This window comes from Natrix helvetica, assembly GCF_964273705.1.
Source record: "Natrix helvetica genome assembly, chromosome: W".
Taxonomy (NCBI): Eukaryota; Metazoa; Chordata; class Lepidosauria; order Squamata; family Natricidae; genus Natrix; species Natrix helvetica.
This window is the reverse complement of record NC_138555.1, coordinates 39,638,602-39,661,736: the sequence shown is the minus strand read 5'-3', so window position 1 is coordinate 39,661,736 and position 23,135 is coordinate 39,638,602. Positions and strand designations below refer to the sequence as shown.

General features: G+C 45.2%; 1 protein-coding gene across 3 annotated transcripts in view; it reads right to left on the bottom strand.

Annotated features, from left to right (window-relative positions):
- Nucleotides 1–23,135, bottom strand: part of LOC309400475 (histone acetyltransferase KAT7-like) — an 89,337-nt gene that overhangs the window by 54,710 nt on the left and 11,492 nt on the right. For all 3 annotated transcript variants that reach the window (XM_081968995.1, XM_081968993.1, XM_081968994.1), the window contains exons 3-8: nt 20,421–20,597; nt 19,714–19,953; nt 19,532–19,614; nt 19,143–19,232; nt 18,323–18,421; nt 14,780–14,890 (exon numbers count right to left, since the gene is read on the bottom strand). In XM_081968995.1, the coding sequence (XP_081825121.1) occupies nt 14,780–14,890; nt 18,323–18,421; nt 19,143–19,232; nt 19,532–19,614; nt 19,714–19,953; nt 20,421–20,597 (800 nt within the window). The remainder of the gene's footprint in view (nt 1–14,779; nt 14,891–18,322; nt 18,422–19,142; nt 19,233–19,531; nt 19,615–19,713; nt 19,954–20,420; nt 20,598–23,135) is intronic.

Here is a 23,135-nt window from a genome sequence, read left to right as displayed (position 1 = left end):
CCTGCTGATAGTATACCTGGCTCCTCGCTATACTTCAGCGGCCCTGCCCGAACTCCTTGAGCTGATCTCATCGGTGGCGGTTGAGACCCCCAAACTTTTAGTGATGGGGGATTTTAACCTGCCGTCGATGGGAGAAGCGTCTGAGGGGGTTCGGGAGTTCATGGCTTCCATGACAGCCATGGACCTGACCCAGTTAATTCAGGGCCCTACTCACGAGGGAGGCCACACCCTGGACCTTGTTTTTGTCTCTGGCCAGTGGACGAGTGATCTGGGAATAGGGGATCTAGACACTATTCCCCTGTCATGGTCGGATCACTCACTTCTCCGGCTGGACTTCCCTGGTGCTACCCCCCGCCGCGAGGAGGCGGAACTGGAAGGTATTAGATGGTTCCGCCCCAAGCGCCTGATGGAACCGGATAGGTTCCAGACGGAGCTTGGGCCACCTCCTGCGGACCTGACCCGCCCCTGAGTGGAGGACCTGGTAGTCGCATGGAATAGCGCGACTACCGGGGCCCTAGACCGGGTGGCGCCTTTGCGGCCTCTCCTGCGGCGACGAACCACCCTGGCACCTTGGTTTAACGAGGAGCTAAGGGTGATGAAACGCCACAAGAGACGCCTAGAGAGTCGTTGGAGATCCTCCCGTTCCGAATTTGACCGAGCACAGGCACGAGCCTATTTGAAGACGTACCTTGTGGCATTAAGAGCGGCCAAACGTCAACATTGCGCCGCTCTTATTGCGTCTGCAGATAACCGCCCTGCCGCCCTGTTTCGGGTGACCCGTTCCCTCTTGTTTGAGAGACCACGGGAAGCCCCACTGCAGGGCAGAGCAGAGGAGTTTGGGAATTATCTACAGGACAAAGTCGCTCAAATCCGGATGGGATGGACCCCTTTCAGTGGTTCAGTAGAGACGTCCGCTGCGAGTCTTGAGGGACCGCTTTGGGAGGAGTTTGACTCGGTTGCCATCGAGGATTTGGACAGGTTGCGTGGACGTCTGCGACCCACCACATGTTTATTGGACCCGTGTCCCTCCTGGCTTGTACTGGCATCCTGGGAGGTTACGCACGACTGGCTCCTGGGCCTGGTGAACGCCTCGTTGGGTGAGGGGTCTCTACCGGCCGCCTTGAAAGAGGCGGTGGTGAGGCCCCTGCTCAAGAAGCCTTCCCTGGACCCAACGGACCTAGTCAATTATCGTCCAGTCTCCAACCTTCCTTTTTTAGCGAAGGTTGTAGAGAGTGTGGTAGCACAGCAGTTCCCACGTCACCTGGAGGAAAATGATTATCTAGACCCGCGCCAGTCCGGCTTCCGACCCGGGCACAGCACGGAGACGGCCTTGGTCGCATTGGTTGATGATCTCTGGAGGGCCAGAGATAGGGGTTGTTCCTCTATCCTGGTCCTATTAGATCTCTCGGCGGCGTTCGATACCATCGACCATGGTATCCTGTTGCACCGGCTAGAGGGGCTGGGAGTCAGGGGCACCGTTTTACGGTGGTTTGGCTCCTACCTCTCTGGTCGGACGCAACGTGTGTTGACAGGGGAGCAGAGTTCGACCCGGAGGCCACTCACATGTGGAGTGCCACAGGGATCGGTGCTCTCGCCTCTCCTGTTCAACACATATATGAAACCGTTGGGCGAGATCATCCGTGGTTTTGGAGTGGGATATCATCTGTATGCTGATGACACTCAGCTATACATTTCCACTCCGAACCACCCCAATGAGGCCGTCGAAATGATGTCCCGGTGTCTGGAGGCCGTACGGGTCTGGATGGATGGCAACTGACTAAAACTCAACCCTTCCAAGACGGAGTGGCTGTGGCTTCCGGCCTCCCGGTTCAACCAGGTGCTTCCATCTCTGGCCATCGGGGGCGTCCAACTAGCCCCCATGGAACAGGTGCGCAATTTGGGCGTCCTCCTGGATGCCCGGCTGTCCATGGACAACCATGTAACAGCCGTGGCAAGGGGGGCGTTCCATCAGGTCCGCCTGATGCGCCAATTGCGCCCCTTATTGGACCGGGATGCCCTACGCACAGTCACCCATGCGCTAGTGACGTCTCGCCTGGATTACTGCAATGCTCTCTACATGGGGCTTCCCTTGAGATGCACTCGGAGACTACAGTTGGTCCAGAACGCGGCCGCGCGGGTGATTATGGGGAGGACTAGATACTCCCCTGTAACACCTCTCCTGCGCGAGCTGCACTGGCTGCCTGTGGTCTACCGAGTGCGTTTCAAGGTTTTGATTATGATCTTTAAAGCGCTCCATGGCACAGGGCCTAGTTATATGCAGGATCGCATCCTGCCCCACACATCCCTACGACCAATTCGCGCACACAGAGAGGGACTTCTCCGGGTGCCGTCCGCCAAACAGTGTCGGGGGGCGACACCCAGGAGCAGAGCCTTCTCTGTGATGGGCCCAGCCCTGTGGAATGACCTCCCCCGCGACATCAGGATTACTTCCGACCTCCGCTCCTTCCGTGTACAGCTGAAGACCCACCTCTTTCAATTATCCGGCCTGGCTCAATCGCAATCGTAATCTTCCCATTCCTCCAAACTGTTTTTAAACTGTCCGTAAATATTAATTTTTTGGGTTTTTACAATTGGGGTATTTTAAAGCTGATTTTTAACTGTCTATTGATGTAATTTGTTTCCTCCTCCGTGTATGTATGTGTGTTGTATATGTATGTACGTTTGGTGTTGTTGTTTTATGCTCCATTGTACGCCGCCCCGAGTCCTACCTGGAAAGGGAGCGGCTAATAAATCCAAATTTATTATTATTATTATTATTAAACCCGTGGCATCGCAGAGTGTCCATCGTGACCTCCAGGTCCTGTACCGCCTGGGCATGCGTTGTTGAAAGAAGCAGGATATCGTCCAGATAACAGTTGACCCGTATGGGAACTGTACGAAGCGAGGCCGCCACAACTGCGAGGAGTTTGGTAAACGTGCGAGGGGCCGATGATAGGCCGAAGGGCAGGGCCCGATATTGGAAATGGCGGCCTGCATAGTGGAAACGTAGAAACCTCCTGTGGGCCTGATGGATCGGGACATGGAGGTACGCTTCCTTTATATCGACCGATGTCATCAGGTCGCCCCGGCGTATGGATGCTAAGATGCTCTTGAGGGATTGCATCTTGAATTTTTGGTATTTTATGAACAGATTGAGCCGTTTCAAGTCGAGGATGGCCCGCCATCCTCCTGAGCTTTTGGGGACTAGAAACAAGATGGAATAAAATCCTAGCCCCTCCTGCCCTTTTGGAACCTGTTCTATTGCCTCGATGGATAGGAGGTGTTGTATTTCTGCGTCCATGAGACGTCTTTTCTCCTGACACCTGGGTACAGGGCAACGGATAAAGCGTCTTGGGGGGAGGGACAGAAACTCCAGAGTGAGGCCCTGCCTCACTACTTGAAGGGCCCAGGCGTCGGATGTGGTCTCCGCCCATTGATGAGCGTAGGCCAGAAGCCGAGCGCCTATGGCCCCTTCCCTGTGGGAGTCACCGGTACCTCCAAAAGGACCGGTTGCCGCCCCCACGAAATGGCCGCCTGGTCTGAGCCTGTGGTTGGGACTGCTGGCGGCCTCTATCCCTAGATCCGAAACGGTCCTGGCTCCTATCCTGAGATTGGTTAAAATTCCTGTTATACTGGGGAACGTATGGAGTGGTCGTAAAACCGGAGTCCCCTGCCCTGAAGCTTTGGCGTCTATTATATGGTTGCTGTCTCCTGTCATTGCGTCTGGCAGTGGAAGGGAGGACCTTACGCTTGTCCCTAGTCTCGATAAGGATAGGGTCAAGGACTGAACCAAACAGGGCCTCACCCTTGAAAGGCGTGGAAGCCAGGCGCCACTTCGAACGTACGTCCGCCTGCCAATGACGAAGCCATAGTAGGCGACGAGATGCTACATTAGAAACTACGGCTCGGGATGCAAATTTGGCCGCATTGAGAGTGGCATCTGCTGAAAATTCCAGGGCCGCCATTAATTTTGTGACGTCCTGGTGCAGTCTCATGTCTTCAGGGGCAAGCCTAGCCTGCAACTGCCTGAGCCAGACCAAAGATGTTTGGTTGAAGAAAGACGCTGCAGAAGCGGCGCGTAGGGCCCAGGCCGCGGCTTGATGTGTTTTACGAATGACCATTTCGGCCTTGCGGTCCTCAGCTTTCAATCCCTCAGAAATCTCTGAAGGAATGAGTGCTGGGGAAGCCAGAACCGCAATGGGTGCATCCACGGAAGGAAATTGAAGGATCTTTTCCAATTCCGGGGTGGAGATGTATAATTTTTTGTCCCCATTGCTAGGGGGGGCTACAGCCGTAGGTTGCGCCCACTGCTTCTGAATAACGTCGCTAAAGAGTTTGGGAAAGGGAATGACTTCCTGTTCCGAGACCTGTTCTGCAAACAGGCGCTTAGTGGCATCCAATCCCACAGCTGTACTATCCTGGGTGGTGGGGCCACCCATGTTAGTGGTAGCCTTGGCCTTAAATAATAAAGATTTAAACAAGGTTGGGCGAAATAACCTTGAGGAAGGTTGGTCCAATGGTATGCCCTCATCATCGGATAATTCAATATCCAACACCTCGCCCTCCTCCACCAAGGCCAATTCCTCACTGTAGTCGGAGGGTAAGGGCGAGGAGGGTTGGGCCTGGGAAGTAGAAAAATCCCTAGGCGCTATTGGAACCCTGGGGGTGTTGGTTCTACGATGCAACTCTGCATCCACACCTTTTGAGATGGCATCAGAAATCATACGGTAAAGATCTGGGGGAAGGCCCAGTTCCTGGCCCTCCGCAGGCCTGAGGCCTGCAGCCGTGGGTGTAAAGGTTGCAGAAGGCCCAGCGCTGGATTGGGCCGAAGCCATGCCCTCTTCTGGTAAAATCGGGGGAGAATGGGCCCCCAATTCCCCCTCCTCAGATGCCAGGGCCTGTGGTAAGGGGAGGTCCGGAGACCAGCCCCGATTGCCAGGCGAATGCGGGGGGGAGCGCGAGGTAGGCCCCTGAGGGGCTAGCATCGGAGGCGAGGCATTGACCACCCTGGGGACCCTGGATGTTGTCCTAGGGTGTCCCTGCGCCTATAGGCCCTGTCCGGGGCCGCAGATGAGGCCCAGGAAGCATGGGTGGAGGCCCTGGTTGTGGCTCTACCCACCCTGGAGGGAACATCCGCCTCGGATTCAGATCGGGCCACATTGGTGGTGTTTACAATACCTCCCGAATTAGTGGATTCTGCCATACTAAAGCCGAATGAAATGAAAGGCTCAATCTCCTCACAAAAAACCTTAGCGAAGGCAAGTAGTAGTACTGAGAAGCAGCTGCAACGATCTATCTCTAGCCGAGCGAACCAGGCAAGTGAGAGAAATGGGAGAGAGCCGTTGACGCAGCGTCGCTTATTAGGCGGGAAAGGAGGCTCCGCCTTCCTTTCCCCCTGTAAAAGCGCACGAAGAAGGCAAACAAAATGGCGCCCGCTACTTAGGCGGGACTTTTAAATATGCGGCTTGACTGCAGCGCTCTGTAAACAGAAGCGGAGAGCAGCGAAATTCACCAGGCAACGATGGCAACGGGCTCGGGAGAAAGATCTCACTTCGCAAAGTGGATCGCTCCCGTAAAGGCGCGGCACGGAGCGGCGAACCGACCCCTGGGCGCGGCAATGCGGCTAAAGAGGCGGCGAACCAGCCTCTATTACAGCCGGAGGAGTTAACAGCGTTTTCTTGCTGTGCGAACTTTGCCGGTAAGATCAAACGGCGAGCGTCTTGTGCTGGGCTGCTGAATGCACGCTCCGTTCTATTTCCAAGGGATCTAAGAGTAAATCCAGGCTTGGAGGAATCCAAATTTTTAGTTACCTTTGTCAATTAGTCTAGAGAGATTAGAATTGCGTCTCTTCAGCCTGGACTGAGTTAACTGAATCTTCCAGGCAGAGGAGGCGTGGTCATCTAATTTACATAACTCAGTCTCTAGGCTCATGGACAAAGTTAACCCATGCTTGGATTCCCCAAGCAGCGCACAGGAGAACCCCCATATTACACATAGTGTCTGTTTGGGGCAGTGCCACCCCATCCAAGGCCAAAGGTGGCAATTCTCCATGGGCCAAAGAACCCCAAACCCAGAGACTCTCGGTCTTGCAAGGGTTTAATTTCAACCGATTGCTCCCCATCCAGCCCCTAACAGCCTCCAGGTACTATGAGAGGGAGGTCGCGGCATTGCTTAACTCACCATGGGCTGAGACATACAGCTGAGTTACAAGATAGTAGAGAAAGAGGAGGATTTGGACTTCCCGATTGGGAGCTTTATTACCAAGCAGCAGCTCTCACCTGGATAAGGGACTGGATCAATCTAAAAAACAGAAGATTACTAACAATAGAAGGTTATAATTTGGAACTGGGTTGGCACGCCTTTATCTGGGATGGGAAAGACAAAACCCATAGCTATTTCTAAAAACATTTAATTAGAAAAGCTCTACTACAAATATGGTTAAAAATAAAAAAAAACACTACAACAAAATCCCAATCTGGCTATCCACCATGGAAGCTCTGATATAAGATATAAAGACATATTAGACAACCAAGAAAGACTAAAAACAAGGCAAGAATTGAAAGACGAGGGAATAGATATAGGCTGGTGGCCCTACTTACAAATACAGGCAAGGTATAAAAAAGACAGGGAAAGGGATGGATTCTATAAGGAGCCGCAAGAGCTGGATAAAATTCTACAGGGAACCGAAGAAAAATTGATTAAAAATATATCACTATCTATTAAAATTTAAAATGGAAGAAGAAAACGTGAAAGAAACTATGATAACATGGTTTTTGACATGGATTTGTCCATGTCCATGTTTTTGACATGGATTTGTCAAAAACAGATCATGCCAGACTAATCTTATTGCATTCTTTGATAATGTGACAAAATTAGTGGACCAGAAGAATGCCCTTGATATAGTTTACTTGGACTTCAGTAAGGCTTTTGATAAGGTAGACCATAACCTACTACTAGATAAAGTAGAAGAATGTGGGTTAGGCAGCATCACCACCAGATGGATTCGTAACTGGCTGACCAACCGCACTCAGCGTGTAGTTCTGAATGGAACTGCATCTGCATGGAGGGAAGTATGCAGTGGAGTACCCCAAGGCTCTGTTTTAGGCCCAGTACTCTTCAACATCTTCATCAATGATTTGGATGAGGGAATAAATGGGGAACTCATCAAATTTGCAGATGACACCAAGCTGGCAGGAATAGCCAACACTCCAGAAGATAGGCTTAAGATACAGAAGGATCTTGACAAACTTGAACATTGGGCACTATCTAATAAAATGAAATTCAATGGTGAAAAGAGTAAGGTTCTACATTTAGGCAACAAAAATGGAATGCACAGGTACAGTATAGGTGATACCTTGCTCAGTATTAGTAACTGTGAAAGGGATCTTGGAGTCCTAGTGGACAACCATTTAAATATGAGCCAGCAGTGTGCAGCAGCTGCCAAAAAAGCCAACACAGTCCTAGGCTGCATCAACAGAGGGATAGAATCAAGAGCACGTGAAGTGTTAATACCACTTTATAATGCCTTGGTAAGGCCACACTTGGAATACTGCATTCAGTTCTGGTCGCCACGATGTAAAAAAGATGTGGAGACTCTAGAAAGAGTGCAGAGAAGAGCAACAAAGATGATTAGGGGACTGGAGACTAAAACATATGAAGAACGGTTGCAGAAACTGGGTATGTTTAGCTTAAGAAAAAGAAGGACTAGGGGAGACATGATAGCAGTGTTCCAATATCTCAGAGGTTGCCACAAAGAAGAGGGAGTCAAACTATTCTCCAAGGCACCTGAGGGTAGAACAAGAAGCAATGGGTGGAAACTAATCAAGGAGAGAAGCAACTTAGAACTGAGGGGAAATTTCCTGACAGTTAGAACAATTAATCAGTGGAACAGCTTGCCTCTAGAAGTTGTGAATGCCCCAACACTGGAAGTCTTTAAGAAGATGTTGGATAGCCATTTGTCTGAAACGGTATAGGGTTTCCTGCCTAGGCAGGGGGTTGGACTAGAAGACCTCCAAGGTCCCTTCTAACTCTACTATTGTATTGTATTGTATGGGCGATAAATTTTTTGTATAGCATAGAATTGGCGGAATGGGAAAAAAATTGGGAAATAAATTACAAACTAACGATGGCAACGGCATATAGAGAGAACATGTACAAGATGTTCTACAGATGGCATCTTTGACCAGCAAGAATTGTGAAAATGTTCCCGGAGTGCTCACCTATCTGTTGGAAATACAACCAACAACATGGAACATACTACCATATGTGGTGGACATGCACATCTGCAAAAAAATATTGGAAAAAAATAAAAGATTGGCTAGCGGAGATTACTACACACAAAATTGCACTAAAACCTGAATTATTTTTGTTAGGAATTATAAAAGGAAATTATGAAAAAAATATTAGATACTTAATTCTACACATAATTACGGCAGCGAGAATTACATTCGCACAAAATTGGAAAAATAATTATACACCAACAGAAGAAAATGTAATAAAAAAAAATATTGGAATGAGCAGAGTTAGATAGGCTCACGAAAGAACTAAAAGAGAAAGAAGAATCTGAATATTACTCCGTATGGGATTTATTGTTTAATTGGCTAGAGGAAAGGGGGGTGGGGGAAGCAGGAAAGCGAAAAAGAAAGGAAGAAAGATCAACAAATCAATAGAGAACTACAAAACCGGAAAATGATTAAAAGATAGAAATATGAGATAGATTGTAGCAAATAAATATTAAACAAAATGACGTAAATGTAGTAAAGACTGTTATATATAGAATATATAGAATATTATATATAGAATGAAAAAAATGTATGAAATAATATAAATGCACAAATATATAAAGTTATAGTTATAAAAGATTTATTTGTATAAACAAAAGAATCACAACAGATATGTAAAAAAAATGTAAAGTGTTGCAAAGATGTGAAGTTTGTACAAACAAAATAAAAAAAAAAAGAGAGAGGGAGGTCATGGCATCGCTTAACTCACCACGGGCTGAGACATACAGCTGAGTAACTGATGATACATATCTCAGTCCATGGTGATGGATGATCTCACCCAACGGCTTCATGTAAATGTTAAATAGGAGCAGAGAGAGTACTGAGCCCTGTGGGACCCCGCAAAGCAGTGGGCAAGGGCTGGACCCTTTCTATGAACACTGACTGAGAGCGGCTACAGAGGAAGCAAGTGAACCAGGATTGCACAGAGCCCCCCACCCCCATCCCCGAAGCCACTCCAGAAGGATACCATGGTCAATATCGAAAGTAGAGGTCAAGTAGAGCAAGGATGGATGCACTACCCCCATCCCACTCCTGCCAGAGATCATCAAAAAGCGCAACCAATGCTGCTTCTGTCCCACATCCAGGCCTGAATACTGACTGGTAGGGGTCTAGATAATCTGTTTCATCCAGAAACCTCTGGAACTGCCATGCAACCACCACCTCAACCACCTTCCCCAAAAAGGGAACATTGGACACAGGTCAGAAATTATCCAACAAGGTGGAATCCAGCAATGGCTTCTTGAGAAGAGGGCGGAACACAGTCTCCTTAAAGTGCTGGGGCACTACCCCTCCTGTAGAGAAGCATTAATCACTGCCAGAGTCCACCCGCCTGTCACCTCCCGGGTGTTGTGGTCTGCCAGCAGCCTGCGGAGCTGGCAGCAGAGTCAGACAGTGAGGCAGTTGGGGAGGAACATGGGCCAGTCTTGGAGTCTGGGAAAGGCTCAGACGAGGGCTCTGCGTCAGAGGCAGAGAGGGGGCCAGGGCCATCTGGTAGTTACGTGCTGTCTCCGGAGCCTGACATCAGTGAGGCAGAAGAACAGTGTGAGCCTGTTCTCAGTGTGCACATGCGCAGAGATGCCAGAAGGCAAGAACAGTTAAGACAAAAAGGGTGACTCGGGAGTAAGGCTTGGAGATGATTGGCCCCTCCCATAAGACATAAAAGAGAAGTGAACTGGACATGAGCCTTTGCAGGAAGCAATTAGTTCATCTAGTTTGTTCAAGCTCTGAGAAGTCCTGTTTGATTCTGTGCTCCGTTTGGCCTTGCAAAACTAATTGGCAATTAGGTCTCTGGCACCATTTCAAGGGAGATAAAGGTGGGTGCTTATCAACATTGCCCTGAAAAGACTGCGGCAACTCAAGCAGACATCCGTTAGACTCTTTACAGACTGTTTATGAATCATTATGGGCTGTGAATGAACAAAATTCACAGCCGTTTAAATAAAAAGAGGGTTTTTGTGACTAAGTTTGTGATTTATGTTTTCCCAGGAACCCTAGGTCAGAACAGTGGGAAGCTTTCACAAGCCAAGAGGAACATGGGTCTAAAACACAGGTGCTTGCACGCATACTCCCTAGGATCCTGCCCACTTCCTCAGGCATAACAGGGTCAAAACATTCCCAGATAGCAGGGAAAAAACGTGCCTCAGGGACCTCCACTGGACCAGCAACCAAGCCGGCATCTAACTGGGAACGAAGTCGAGCAATTTTGTCTTCCAGAAAATGTGCAAATTTCATTATATTTAATGCCAATCTCCATATTCTTGATATTACTCCTTTTACTACAAATAAAATATCAATAATCATATTTATGTTTAACAGACTTATATAATTCTAATAGTAATACACAGATTTATATTGAATCATAATCTTCCCTTGTTCCCCTTTCTAATTTTTAGTTATGCCACTGTTATATTTAAAAAATATCCCCTTTCCAATCACATTTTAAAACAAATAAAACAATGTTCATCTTAGTTATATTTGACAAGTTCTATAATTCTAATAATAATACACATTCTACCTATCATTCCTTTTACTACGCATAAAATGTTGATAATCATATTTGTTATATTTTGACAAATTTATAGTTATACTAATAATACACATATTTATATTGTTATAATCTTCAATCTTTTGCTTATTCAATATTTCTATGTTATTTTTATAGCCATCACTCTTTTATTCAAACATATTCTAAATTTTCATCACTGAAAGCCTAGATTCCCTTCTTATTAATCCACCTGAAAAATATATAGTACATTAATCCTCCTTTCTCTAACTTCCAGCCCTATTTTAACTTATCTCACTGTTATTTTTAAGAAATACTCCCTTTGTTTTATCCATCATCTCTCACCCGCTTTAAGGCTTTAATTTTCCATTTCTTAGCTTGTCTCCCATATTCCTGTCTTGGGTCTTCTCTATCTGCTTGCACTGCTTGGGCAATCCTCTTAAATCTTTCTCCCTTCTCTACCTTATTCCATTGTCTAAGTTTCAAATTATCTACTCTTGCCCCTATTTCTCTCCCAAAAAATTCTTCTTGTATTTCCAGTTTCTGTTTAACTTCCCTTAAAATACTCTCCCCTTGGTTTATTTCATCAATCATTCTTATTTTTATTTTTATCGCCTTTTTGTCTTGTCTTCTTGCTTGTTGTTTTGTCTGTTCTGTTTTCCCAGCTGCTCTTTCAGTTGACTCATCTTCTTCCTGAGTGTCCTGGTTTCTCCTTGTCTTTTGTGTTATAGTTTCCGGCTTTTCATCTATGCTCTGCATTTTATTCATAATCTCCTCACATCCTCTTGTCAAGGTGTCTTTAATACCCTGGATTAACGATGCAATTTCTTCCCAGGTTCCACTCATTTTTATTTTTTATTTTTATTTATTTTGTTTCTTTTTGTCCAACAGTCCAACAATCTTATTTTCAAACCTAAAGCCACTTCTCAAATGATTCGATATCCAATGTCCAAGAGTCTTTGTATCTCGAAATTAAATTAATCAATCGGTTGCTCTAGTTAGTCCAGTGCTTCTCAAATAGTGGGGCGGGCCCCCCAGGGGGGGCGCGAGGCTCCGTAAAGGGGGGCTCAGCTCAAATTATTTTATATATTTTTGTTTTGCAGGTTAAAGTTTTTTTTAATATTGTGTTCCTTTAAATCCTGTGCTCCTTTAAATCTTTTCTGCTACAGTTAATAAAGCTATTCTTTGTTGTAAATTGATCCACATTTCTTTCTTTTTTTATTCTCTTATACGTTAATAAGGATACAGTGTTATACAGAGGTGTACTTATAACAATTTTATAGACAAATGATACTATTTACAGTCGCGCGGGGGGCGCAAAATGTTTTCTTCTTCCTAGGGGGGGCATGACAGAAAATAATTGAGAAGCACTGAGTTAGTCCAACAATGAACCTTCATAACTCCCTTTGCCAATTCAATCTTACTTTGATGCTTTTAGAGGTCTTTTTAGTAATTAAGTTTTCTTGATCTCACACTTGAATTTCCACAAGCCAAGTCTTTCCAGGATTTTGGGGGTATGTTGTTCCTTCCTTCCTTGAAGAGTGGCACTCTTAAATCGGATTTCAATCTTATTCTTCTTTATACAATTTTACTGTAATACTCCAATATTTAAATGTGGTATTAGCTTTTTATATAAATAGTTCCAGCATTTTAAAATGCCTATCCAACGTCAACTCCTGTCCAATTTAAAAACCCAATCTTCTATAGTTTAACATTTTTTTTATTTTCTTCCTTTAATTCTTTTGACTTCCGTTTCAAAGTTCTAAACTTTTACTCAAAATAGCTAGAACGCAGCCAATTTAAAAATAATTATCTCTCCTGAATATTCTTTTGGGGTTATACTTTGAATTAAAAAGGATTCTTCTCACCCAGTTCCGAACACTGTTCACCAAATCCTTACCAGCAATTTTCTTGGATGTTAAGCTGTCGCCGGCTTTGTGAACCCATCTTAGGCTGTCTCTTCTCTCGACGTGGCAAAAAGGAAAAAAGCTCTGCAGGAGAGTTGTTATCTCTCCGGGAACCTCACAGGACGCTTCCCCTTAGCTTCACCCCCCCCCCCTCTTGGTGGGGGGTGGCTTTTTTCAAAGCCTACGACCAAGGCAAGGAACAAGGAAGCTTCGTTCCCCTGCTGCTGGTAGATGCCAGGACGTCACTTGCTCCCTTCCAGCTCTATTCTGATTGATTGATAACCATGAGTAGATCAAGAGGGATCTTTTGCAGCAGGCCTTATCAGTAGTAATGTTGTATGTATCAACTACTAAAGCGAACCTGGCTGAAGCCAACAAATGCAAAACAGTATGACTTGCAAATATAAAACCAAGCATTGCTGTCCTTTTGTTAATAGTAACCTGTTGAGTCCTGAAACTTGAAAATATGGCTTGGCTTAGCTTTCTAGATCTCAGGAATTGGGTAGACCTGCACTGCCCTTCTTTATTCAGCAATCAAATATTCTATTCTGATTGACCTTTGCACTTCAGATGACTATATACAGTGCATTAGCTTCAGGAGCTAACCAGGTCCTGCCGCTCAGTAGTTGCAGGTTCATCATATGCAAGTCTGACTGGCAAAAATGTTATTTAGGTAGGCCAACCATTTATCACAGCCATCAGACCAGAAAAGGTCACCAGCACATGAGGTGATTCATTTATAGACTCATCTGTTCTTTATGGTTTTTCTAATGCATTTCTAATTTAAAATTAGCCATAATCCTATAGGTCCGTGATGGCGAACCTATGGCACACGTGCCAGAAGTGGCACACAGAGTCATTTCTCTTGGCACGCGTAGCCATCACCAGTTGCTCTTCCGGGTTTGGGCGCAGCAGCCACCTGGTATTCACACGTATTGGTGTGCCACAAAGCAGAAGAGAAGCCGCCCGGTGCGCATGTGCATGCCAAGAAAATGATCTTTTGGTTTCCAGGGTGCACATGCGCGTCGGCCATTTGGTGATCTGGTTCCTGGAGCGCATGCACATGCAAAAACCAGCAACAGGAAGAGCAACGGCAGAGAGTGCCAAAAGACGTGGAGAGGGGCTCCCGGCCATCGCTTCTTAGCACAGCAGAGCTGTGGTCAGGGCTTCCCTCCCTCCCCGCCCGAGTGGGCTTCTTGCGTGGCCCCAGCCCGCCAGCCCTTGGCTCATCTTTGATCCAAAGTGCCTTGCCGGCTCAGGCGCTCCAGAAAACAGCGGCAAGGACGGGCAAGGGCTTCCCTCCCCCCCACCAGAGCGGGCTACTTGCATGGCTCCAGCCCGCGACACTGACGTGCATCCACGGCCAGATCGGGCGTCCCTTTGGTTATTTTTTTAAATAACCAAAGAGATAAATACCCTGAGAGTAATATTTAATTACATTGAATGTAATAAAATGTAAACACATAGTAGGGCAGTGATGGCTAACCTTTTTTTTGTTGCATGCCGAAAGTGTGCGCATGCACACGCACCCATAATGCAATGCACATGCGACCCCCCCCATGTGCCCTGCCCCCCCATGCTCCCCCGCCCCCGAGCACACAAACCCCCGCGTTCCCCTGCCCCCACACATGCGTGCGTGACCCGTGTGCCCCACCCCCCGTGCATGCGCACATCTCCCACATGCCCCCCGCCCCCCGTGCGTGTACAGCAGAGACCCGAAAACCAGGTGGCCACCAGGAGGCGTGCACGCATCCGCAGTGCAGCTGAGCTGGGGCGACAGCTCGCGTGCCCGCAGACAGCTCTACATGCCACCTGTGGCACCCGTGCCATAGGTTCGCCATCTAGGGTTCTGTTCCTGTCTACTTTTGGAGTGTGTATCCTCAATATAATAGGACAAGACCAAACTTTAACCTTCAAAAAGTTGAGCTCTGCTATGAAGTGTACAATCAACCTTTTAGCTTTGCTTCCTTCTATCAGTTTGGTTTTATCAATTTACAGGAATTTGCATACATTACAGGGAAGTAAGTATAAGTGGCTTATTACTTCACAGCTGCAACATGAAATGAAATTAGCTCAGCCCTACTTACTAGATCTTCAGACGCTCTTGCTTGGGCTCGTCGGAATAGTTCTAGGTCATATTCACTGGTCAGATTCTCTAGAAGGGGCTCTCTAGTGTTGCCGTAGGTTTTTCTCTGTTCCTGAAGCAACAACAGAAGAAATATCTCATAAACACACAGAAAGAAATTCCTCTGGCCTTGGGGAATCAGCTCCTGGTAGCCACCATCCTATTTCTTTAGAGGGTAAGTGTGGATGGCTAATCAGCCATAAGAAAGATTAGCAACATTGCTCTGAGAAAAAGAAAAGTTGGGCTGGCTGGGGTAAAGGAGGGGAGGGAAGATAAACTACAGATAGGATCTATGGACAGGGAAGTATGCTGAAAATGAGGAAGCAAGGAAGCAGGAAAGGAATGAAGATAAGTTGTTATTAATAAACAACTCTGTAAACAACTTAGAGAGGGCTGTAAAGCAGTATATAAGTCTAAGTGCTATTGCTATATGCCCATTCAGATCTATGCAGCACCCCCAAACCACCAAGACTCTATTGTGAAGATTGCTTGGTAAACCACTATTTCTCAGTAGTACAATCTTTCCATTTTTAAAATAAGCTGTAAATAGTACATGAAAGACACTGAAAAATTAACCTGTTTTCTATAAACTTTCTTGCCATAAAAAACTGGACTAAAAATTCAGCCCCACTCCTTTCAGTAGTGACACTATATTCCCTGTTACTTTCAGAGAACTGAAAGGCTTTTAGGAAAAACGTTGCTGAAAAATGTAAATTAATTAAAATGTGTTTAAAAGAACATTCAGGTGACTGGATAATGAGAAAAAAATGTACAGGGAATGTTGACATGGTTCCTTGAGAGAAGACTACAGTCCCACTTGCTCCTTTTCATCACAGAAAGGTTTTCTGATGCCTCAGAATATCTTAACAGACTTAAGTTAATGGACACTAGCATTTGCTTAAACATGGTAGAAACATCTAAACGGTATGAGCAGTTTAAGGATAGAACTATGAACTTAGAAAAACTTTTTTTCTCTTTGGCTGAAGACCTTTTAAGCATCAGGCTTAAACACTCAACAGTCCATTTAATAAATGCTCTATTTCTCATGCCTCAAATGGAGGCCAGGACTAGACAACTTCTAAAACTATCTCCACTTCTGCGATCTCAGATGAGATACAGGTCAGGGAGGACAGTATCCTATGGGAAAAAAGGGCTATAACAACAAGGGTGAAATTCACATATGGATTTTAAATAATAGAGTTAACACTTCAGCTCAATGTTTAAATTATAACTTTAGCTCCAGATCGCTATTATACATTTCAGCCACCATTCTCCATCTCGAAGCTTGTTGCATACAGAACTGTTCTTTGCGAATCCATGGCATTAAAGGTGCATTATGCTTTAGCTACAATTTCTCTAACCTACCACAGATTGTGCTTAAGGACAGTGATGACACATCTGGAGGGACCAGACTGAGAAAGATGTACAGGTGAAACTCGAAAAATTAGAATATTGTGCAAAAGTTCATTTATTTCAGTAATGCAACTTAAAAGGTGAAACTAATATATGAGAGAGACTCATTACATGCAAAGCAAGATAGTTGAAGCCGTGATTTGTCATAATTGTGATGATTATGGCTTACAGCTCATGAAAACCCCAAATCCACAATCTCAGAAAATTAGAATATTGTGAAAAGGTGCAATATTCTAGGCTCAAAGTGTCCCACTCTAATCAGCTAATTAAGCCATAACACCTGCAAAGGGTTCCTGAGCCTTTAAATAGTCTCTCAGTCTGGTTCAGTAGGAATCACAATCATGGGAAAGACTGCTGACCTGACAGTTGTGCAGAAAACCATCATTGACACCCTCCATAAGGAGGGAAAGCCTCAAAAGGTAATTGCAAAAGACGTTGGATGTTCCCAAAGTTCTGTATCAAATCACATTAATAGAAAGTTATGTGGAAGGGAAAAGTGTGGAAGAAAAAGGTGCACAAGCAGCAGGGATGACCGCAGCCTGGAGAGGATTGTCAGGAAAAGGCCATTCAAAAGTGTTGGGGACTTTCACAAGGAATGGACTGAGGCTGGAGTCAGTGCATCAAGAGCCACCACACACAGACGGATCCTGTACATGGGCTTCAAATGTCGTATTCCTCTTGTCAAGCCACTCCTGAACAACAAACAACGTCAGAAGCTTCTTACCTGGGCTAAAGAAAAATAGACCTGGTCTGTTGCTCAGTGGTCCAAAGTCCTCTTTCCTGTTGAGAGCGACTTTTGCATCTCATTTGGAAACCAAGGACCCAGAGTATGGAGGAAGAATGGAGAGGCACCACTGCAAGATGCTTGAAGTTCAGTGTAAAGTTCCCACAGTCTGTGTTGATTTGGGGAGCCATGTCATCTGCTGGTTTTGGTCCACTGTGCTTCATTAAGTCCAGGGTCAATGCAGCCGTCTAACGAGGAGATTTTGGAACACTTCATGCTTCCTTCTGCAGACGAGCTTTATGGGGATGCTGACTTCATTTTCCAGCAGGACATGGCACCTGCCCACACTGCTCAAAGCACCAAAACCTGGTTCAATGACCGTGGGATTACTGTGCTTGATTGGCCAGCAAACTCGCCTGACCTGAACCCCATAGAGAATCTATGGGGCATTGCCAAGACAAAGATGAGAGACATGAGACCGAACAATGCAGAAGAGCTGAAGGCCGCTATTGAAGCATCCTGAGCAGTGCCACAGGCTGATAGCTTTCATGCCACGCCGCATTGAGGCAGTAATTGCTGCAAAAGGAGCCCAAACCAAGTACTGAGTACATATGCATGCTTATACTTTTCAGAGGTCCAATATTGTTCTATGTACAATCCTTGTTTTATTGATTGCATGGAATATTCTAATTTTCTGAGATGGTGGATTTGGGGTTTTCATGAGCTGTAAGCCATAATCATCACAATTATGACAAATCATGACTTGAACTATCTTGCTTTGCATGTAATGAGTCTAGCTCATATATTAGTTTACCTTTTAAGTTGCATTACTGAAATAAATGAACTTTTGCACAATATTCTAATTTTTCGAGTTTCACCTGTATGTGTCAGGCCTGCAGGCGGTTAATTTTGGGATCTTTGGCCTGCCACACTAATATTCTTTTCTACTATGCTGTTTCATTAGTGGGGAATTGGGAGGGGGAATAGTAAGGAGTAGAATGTGTTGTTGTCAAAATAAAATTCCTTTCTAGAAGCCAAGGTCATCTTTTGTTTCTACACCTCTGAGCCTGACCGGAACTGGATGGGTGGAACTGCCAGCGTGGCAGTGGAAGATTGGACCATGTAATGGACTTGTGGGTATGGGGCAAGATCATGAACTTTCAACTGGGTGGGGAAACCCCAGGAAGCTCAGATTTGGGTTTCCACAGATGTGCCAACATGACTCTCTTAATAAATTGGAACTTTGAACAATACTTTGCCTTGGACTCTGATTTAATTTTGGATGTTATTTGGAACCCTGACATTATGTATGTTTGACTCAATCTCCCATGCTCAGCTCTCTAAGGAAAAGAAATGAGGTTTCTGTACCAGGTATTTTTCCTTCTGCTCCTTGGTTAAGCCTGAATTCCTCTTCTTTCTCTCCTCTGCAACTTTCTCTTTGTATCTCAATTGTCTTTCAGTTGGTGCCTTGCAGGGAATAAGAAACAAAACATTTGCTTAGTAGAGGGACACACACAGACAAACCTAGGGACTATTTTTAAATCTGCCTGACACCAGCTACATGGCTCTGTTACATTTTGGGAGGTATCTGTGAAACTTAGGTGCATAACCATGCCCTTCAAGTTGCAGCATTGCTGGAACATTGAAGTTCGCACAACATGGTACAACAGGACCATTAATTATTGCACCATATTGTATGAAGTTCAGTATCTTGTTTCACCAATGTTCCATGGGTTCTCCAATACTGTATGGCACCTGTTTTATACATTTCCCCCCAGTTTATCAGTAGAGCAGCTCTTTATAATGCTGCACTACAGCATGAAATTATGAGCTGGAAATATTATTTATATGTCCATGGCTGTCATAGTGCCATGTGGCAACTCTTAAGTAATAAGCACACATGGAATCATCTCCCTTCCCTCTTTCTGAGCAAACAAACACACAAAAAGGTGTGTGCAGTAGTCACAAAAGAACAAAATATATTTAACAAATAAATAATTGAATAAAAAGATGCATGCATTTCAAATTAAGAGGTCATATATTCAGACAGAATCTTATTCATCACAAAATTACTTTAATGTTTGAAAACAGTTTGATGTACAATGACCACTATGAAAGACAATTGCCAGCTGGGGTTCTAAAGCCAGCACATACTTGAACAATACATATAAAAAATTTTAAAAACTACCTGGTGTCTGGTAGCATGTCTACTGTTGTCATCCTCTTGGTGAGAAAGCATCCGCTCCTCCAATTGTTTGTCTCGGCTTTGAGCTCTCACCTTGAAATCCAGAGAAATATTATATAAATCCCCTTCCCACATCATGCATTTTAAAGGAACAATATGAAGAACCTGCAGCAATGTTGGTCTTGAACCTAGAAACTGCTGGAAATGACAGCATTTTCCTGGGGCCACCAAGCCTCAAGTTATGGTTAAAATGACCCATGTCTTGGTACAATGTATAAAAAGTACTGTCTTTCAGAAGTTGTAATTTGCAAAGATGTGTTGAAGCATTTGAACTCTTGCTCCATTCTCCATTTGCTTTCCTTCATTACACACATCCTGGGGGAATAAGTTACCTTGCATTCATCAGCTGAAAGATTATGATACAGGGGGCACCCAGATATAGAGAAGTGTCGCTCATGTTTTCCTGTCAGATGTCCTGTGAAAAGCCAAAGAAATGTAGTTTATGGCTTGCCAAAAAGAACATATGGGAAGTTTTGGCAATAGAAAATCCTAATTAAAACTCATTCCACTGTACCTAATGAGTTGCAGCCAGGGGTGGGACATTTCATGTTGAAATTATAGCTTTCATGGAAACGCCGTCGTTTGGGGCGATGGGAAAGATCACTCCCTGAATCTTTCATGGACATATCCTTGGCAATACTTTCATCATGTGACATGTTGGGACTAGAGATATCAATATCAGACTCTGATGAAGGAGCATTCCCAGTTGGAGTGCGAGGTGGAGACTCATCACAGTCACCTGCATTTTTTGTGTCTGTTGAGAAGGGAGAAAATTAGGATAGTGTACAAGTTGCTAAGTTAGAAAATATACAAAGAATAAATACTTCCAGAATCATTTCTGTATGTCACCATTACACAAAAAATGGAACACAATGCCAGAGATATATTGTTTCCTTCCTAGCCAGTCACCGAGGATGCTCTGGAGTTGAACAAGAAAATCAGTCAGCCAAAGTTAAGTTGTAATTAAGGGTGACTTAAAATGGACACCACCACACTGTTGTTCTTTATCTCCATCTCTCTCACACATATTATGGGATCAAGCAATGCCTACATTGGATGTCGAACGCAGTCTTAGCAAAGATATTGCTTTTAACCTAGTATATTACGACTAAAACATTCTACAAAGGAAGCTGAGCAAATACTACTGTATGAATGAATTCTCCATCTCCCCATATTGTAAGTTATTAGGAGTGTCCTCCCCAACCATTCAAATGTACAAACCTCTATCAGAAAAATCAACCACTTGCTCTGTTTCTGAGCCTGATGAACGAGTCTGTCGCAGTGGATATTTCTTTGGAGTTACAGGTGTGGGCTGCTGCTGACTGCGGGTTACTCTGCGAGTAGAATAAAGAGGTTCTTCTGCTCCAAATGATGGTGGACTGCGAACTGGGCTGGAATCTATGAAGGATTGGGAGGGATTTTAAGGGGCAAACCTAGCATCTCATTTTAGGAAACATCATTGCAGAGCCCACATTAAGTGTTGCCATATTATTTGTGATTCTTACTGTAGATTATTAACATGGCTATTCTTTTAGAAGCTATTAAAATGGGCATGTTTTACACAGTTTTCATCTGATTATAACCTACTTCCTTGCATTATTGCATATCTAAATTAAGTTTAAAAGACAATGTAAATCAGTTTATAATATAAATCTTCAGTTCATCATGGTATTGGAATACAGCAGAGGTGTCAAACTCAAGGCCCGGGGGCCAAATCTGGCCCGCAGGGTGCTTAGATCTGGGCCACTGGGCCACCCTGGAAAACAGCGAAGGACCGGCCCACAATTGCTCTGCCAGCAAAAACGGAGCTTGGGAGGGCTGTGTGCGGCCCTCCTGACCTCTATTTTTGCTGGCAGAGGATTGCAGGATGCCATCACAGCCAAAAACGGAACTTGCAAGGGCTGCGAGTGGCACTCCCAAGCTCCGTTTTCACTGGCAGAGGGTTGCAGGAGGCCGTCGTAGCCGAAACGGAGCTCAGGAGCCCGTTTTCACTGGCAGAGTGCTCGGTCCACCACATGCGTCCCCGACATGAGTGACGTTGTGCTGGTCACACCCACCCTGGCCACGCTCCCCGCCCCCAAGGTCAAACACAACCCTGATGCGGCCCTCAATGAAATCGAGTTTGACACCCCTAGAATAGAGGAATACAGAATATATATGGAAACTGTTTTTTACTCTGCTATCTTAATTTGCCTAAATGCTTGTTTATCAAAAGGTGTATTTTCCAAAATGCATATAGGTTCGTCACTTTGATAACCTGAATTTTCCTGTCCTGAAATGTTGACAACCAACAGTATGTTTAAATAACACCAAAATTTGTGCAAACGTGTTACGATTCAGAGGATGTTCTGTTATAAACTGTCTTTTTGTATTTATCCAAGGAACAGAGTTTGAACCAATTCACATATAAATTGCCACAAGGATGAGTGGGAGTAAAGCTGTTTACTTTGCAGGGGGTTGCCTGCCACCCCACGGAGGGAGCTCTCTTGCTCCCTGGAGGCTCCCCTGAAGTGATAGACCTGCTTTGTTATGCCCTGCTGGCAGATGCCAAGAAATCATCAAGCCACCTGGAGCAGCTGAATAATGGCTAGGGTGGTCAGGTGAGCGGTGGCGCAGCAAGGGGAGCAGACAAAAAACCTGGCCACCCGACCCATGGAATTTCAGATCCTGCAGAGCCTGACTGGCAAGCCTACAGCTGTGACATTGGCAAGCACCAAAATGCCGGTAAATATCTAAGCTGTCTGAAACAGCTGGGTGGCTGCAGCCAAGACAACAATCAGCTGGGCTGCAACAGAACAGGAGGTGGCAGAGCAGGAGAAAAACGGAGCAGTTCGAGGCCCAAAACCAACCTGGAACCCTGCTGACGAACCAGCCAGCGAGAGACCAGGCGGAACTTCAGTCACCAGCAGCAGTCAAGTAGTGGCAGCAGCTAGGTGAGTGCCGTGGACCAGGAAAGTGGCTGGGCAGCTCAAGACTTAAGACTAGCCCATGAACTAACTGAGCTATTGGCTCACCGAAGAAGCAACTGGCACCAATAAAGGAGAATATTTGTAGCTCAGGTTTGAATTGAGGGGTCCTTGGTACTCTTTGAGCTTGGCTGTTTTCTTTTCATTACCCAAACTAGGGAACATCAGCAGTGTTAGTAAGGAGTGTGGTTTGCTTTCAGTTTATATTCTAGTGGCTTGCACTGTCAGTGTTGGTCAGGGTGGTCTTAGAGGTTCTTTGGTTGGGCTGCTCACTGATGGCTTGTTTGGCAGTTCCTTGATTGGGGTATTGTTTACTTTTTGACTGTTGGTCTGATCTTGGAGTTATAATCTATGCTCATCTGGGTGCTGATTGATGGGGAGGTGTTTTGGTCTTTTTGTTCCCTTTTTGGCTTTTTGATTGTCTCTTTTGCATAGTATATAGATGTTGTTTACGCCTGTGTCTATTGATAGCTATTTTGTCAGCGTGCCAAGTTTCTAGAAATTCCTTAGCATTTTTGGACTTGGCTTGGTCTAGAATGGTCACACTTTCCCAGTTGAAACTATGGTAAAGTCTGTCCATATATTGTGAAATTAAAGAGTTTTCATCATGACTTCTGACTGCTAGTTGGTGTTCATTGATGCATTTTCCTAGTCTTCTGCCTGTTGGTCCTATGTAGTGGCTGTTGCAGTCATTACACTGCTTTTTCTTCTGGAGTTGCTGGGTCTTTTGGTTTGCTTAGGATGTTTTGAAGGACTTTAGTAGGCATCAAAATGCCAAGATGTACATCAAGAACATCTCAGGAACCACCAACAGACTACTACAACCACATGGAATCAGCATAGCACACAAGACAACTAAAGCCCTTCAAAACATCACTCCATGAAGGGTGGGTGGAGATTCATTGGCATATGATGCAGCTCCTCTCATTTGGACAAAGCTTAGGAGAAAACCTCTAATCATTGCAGGCAT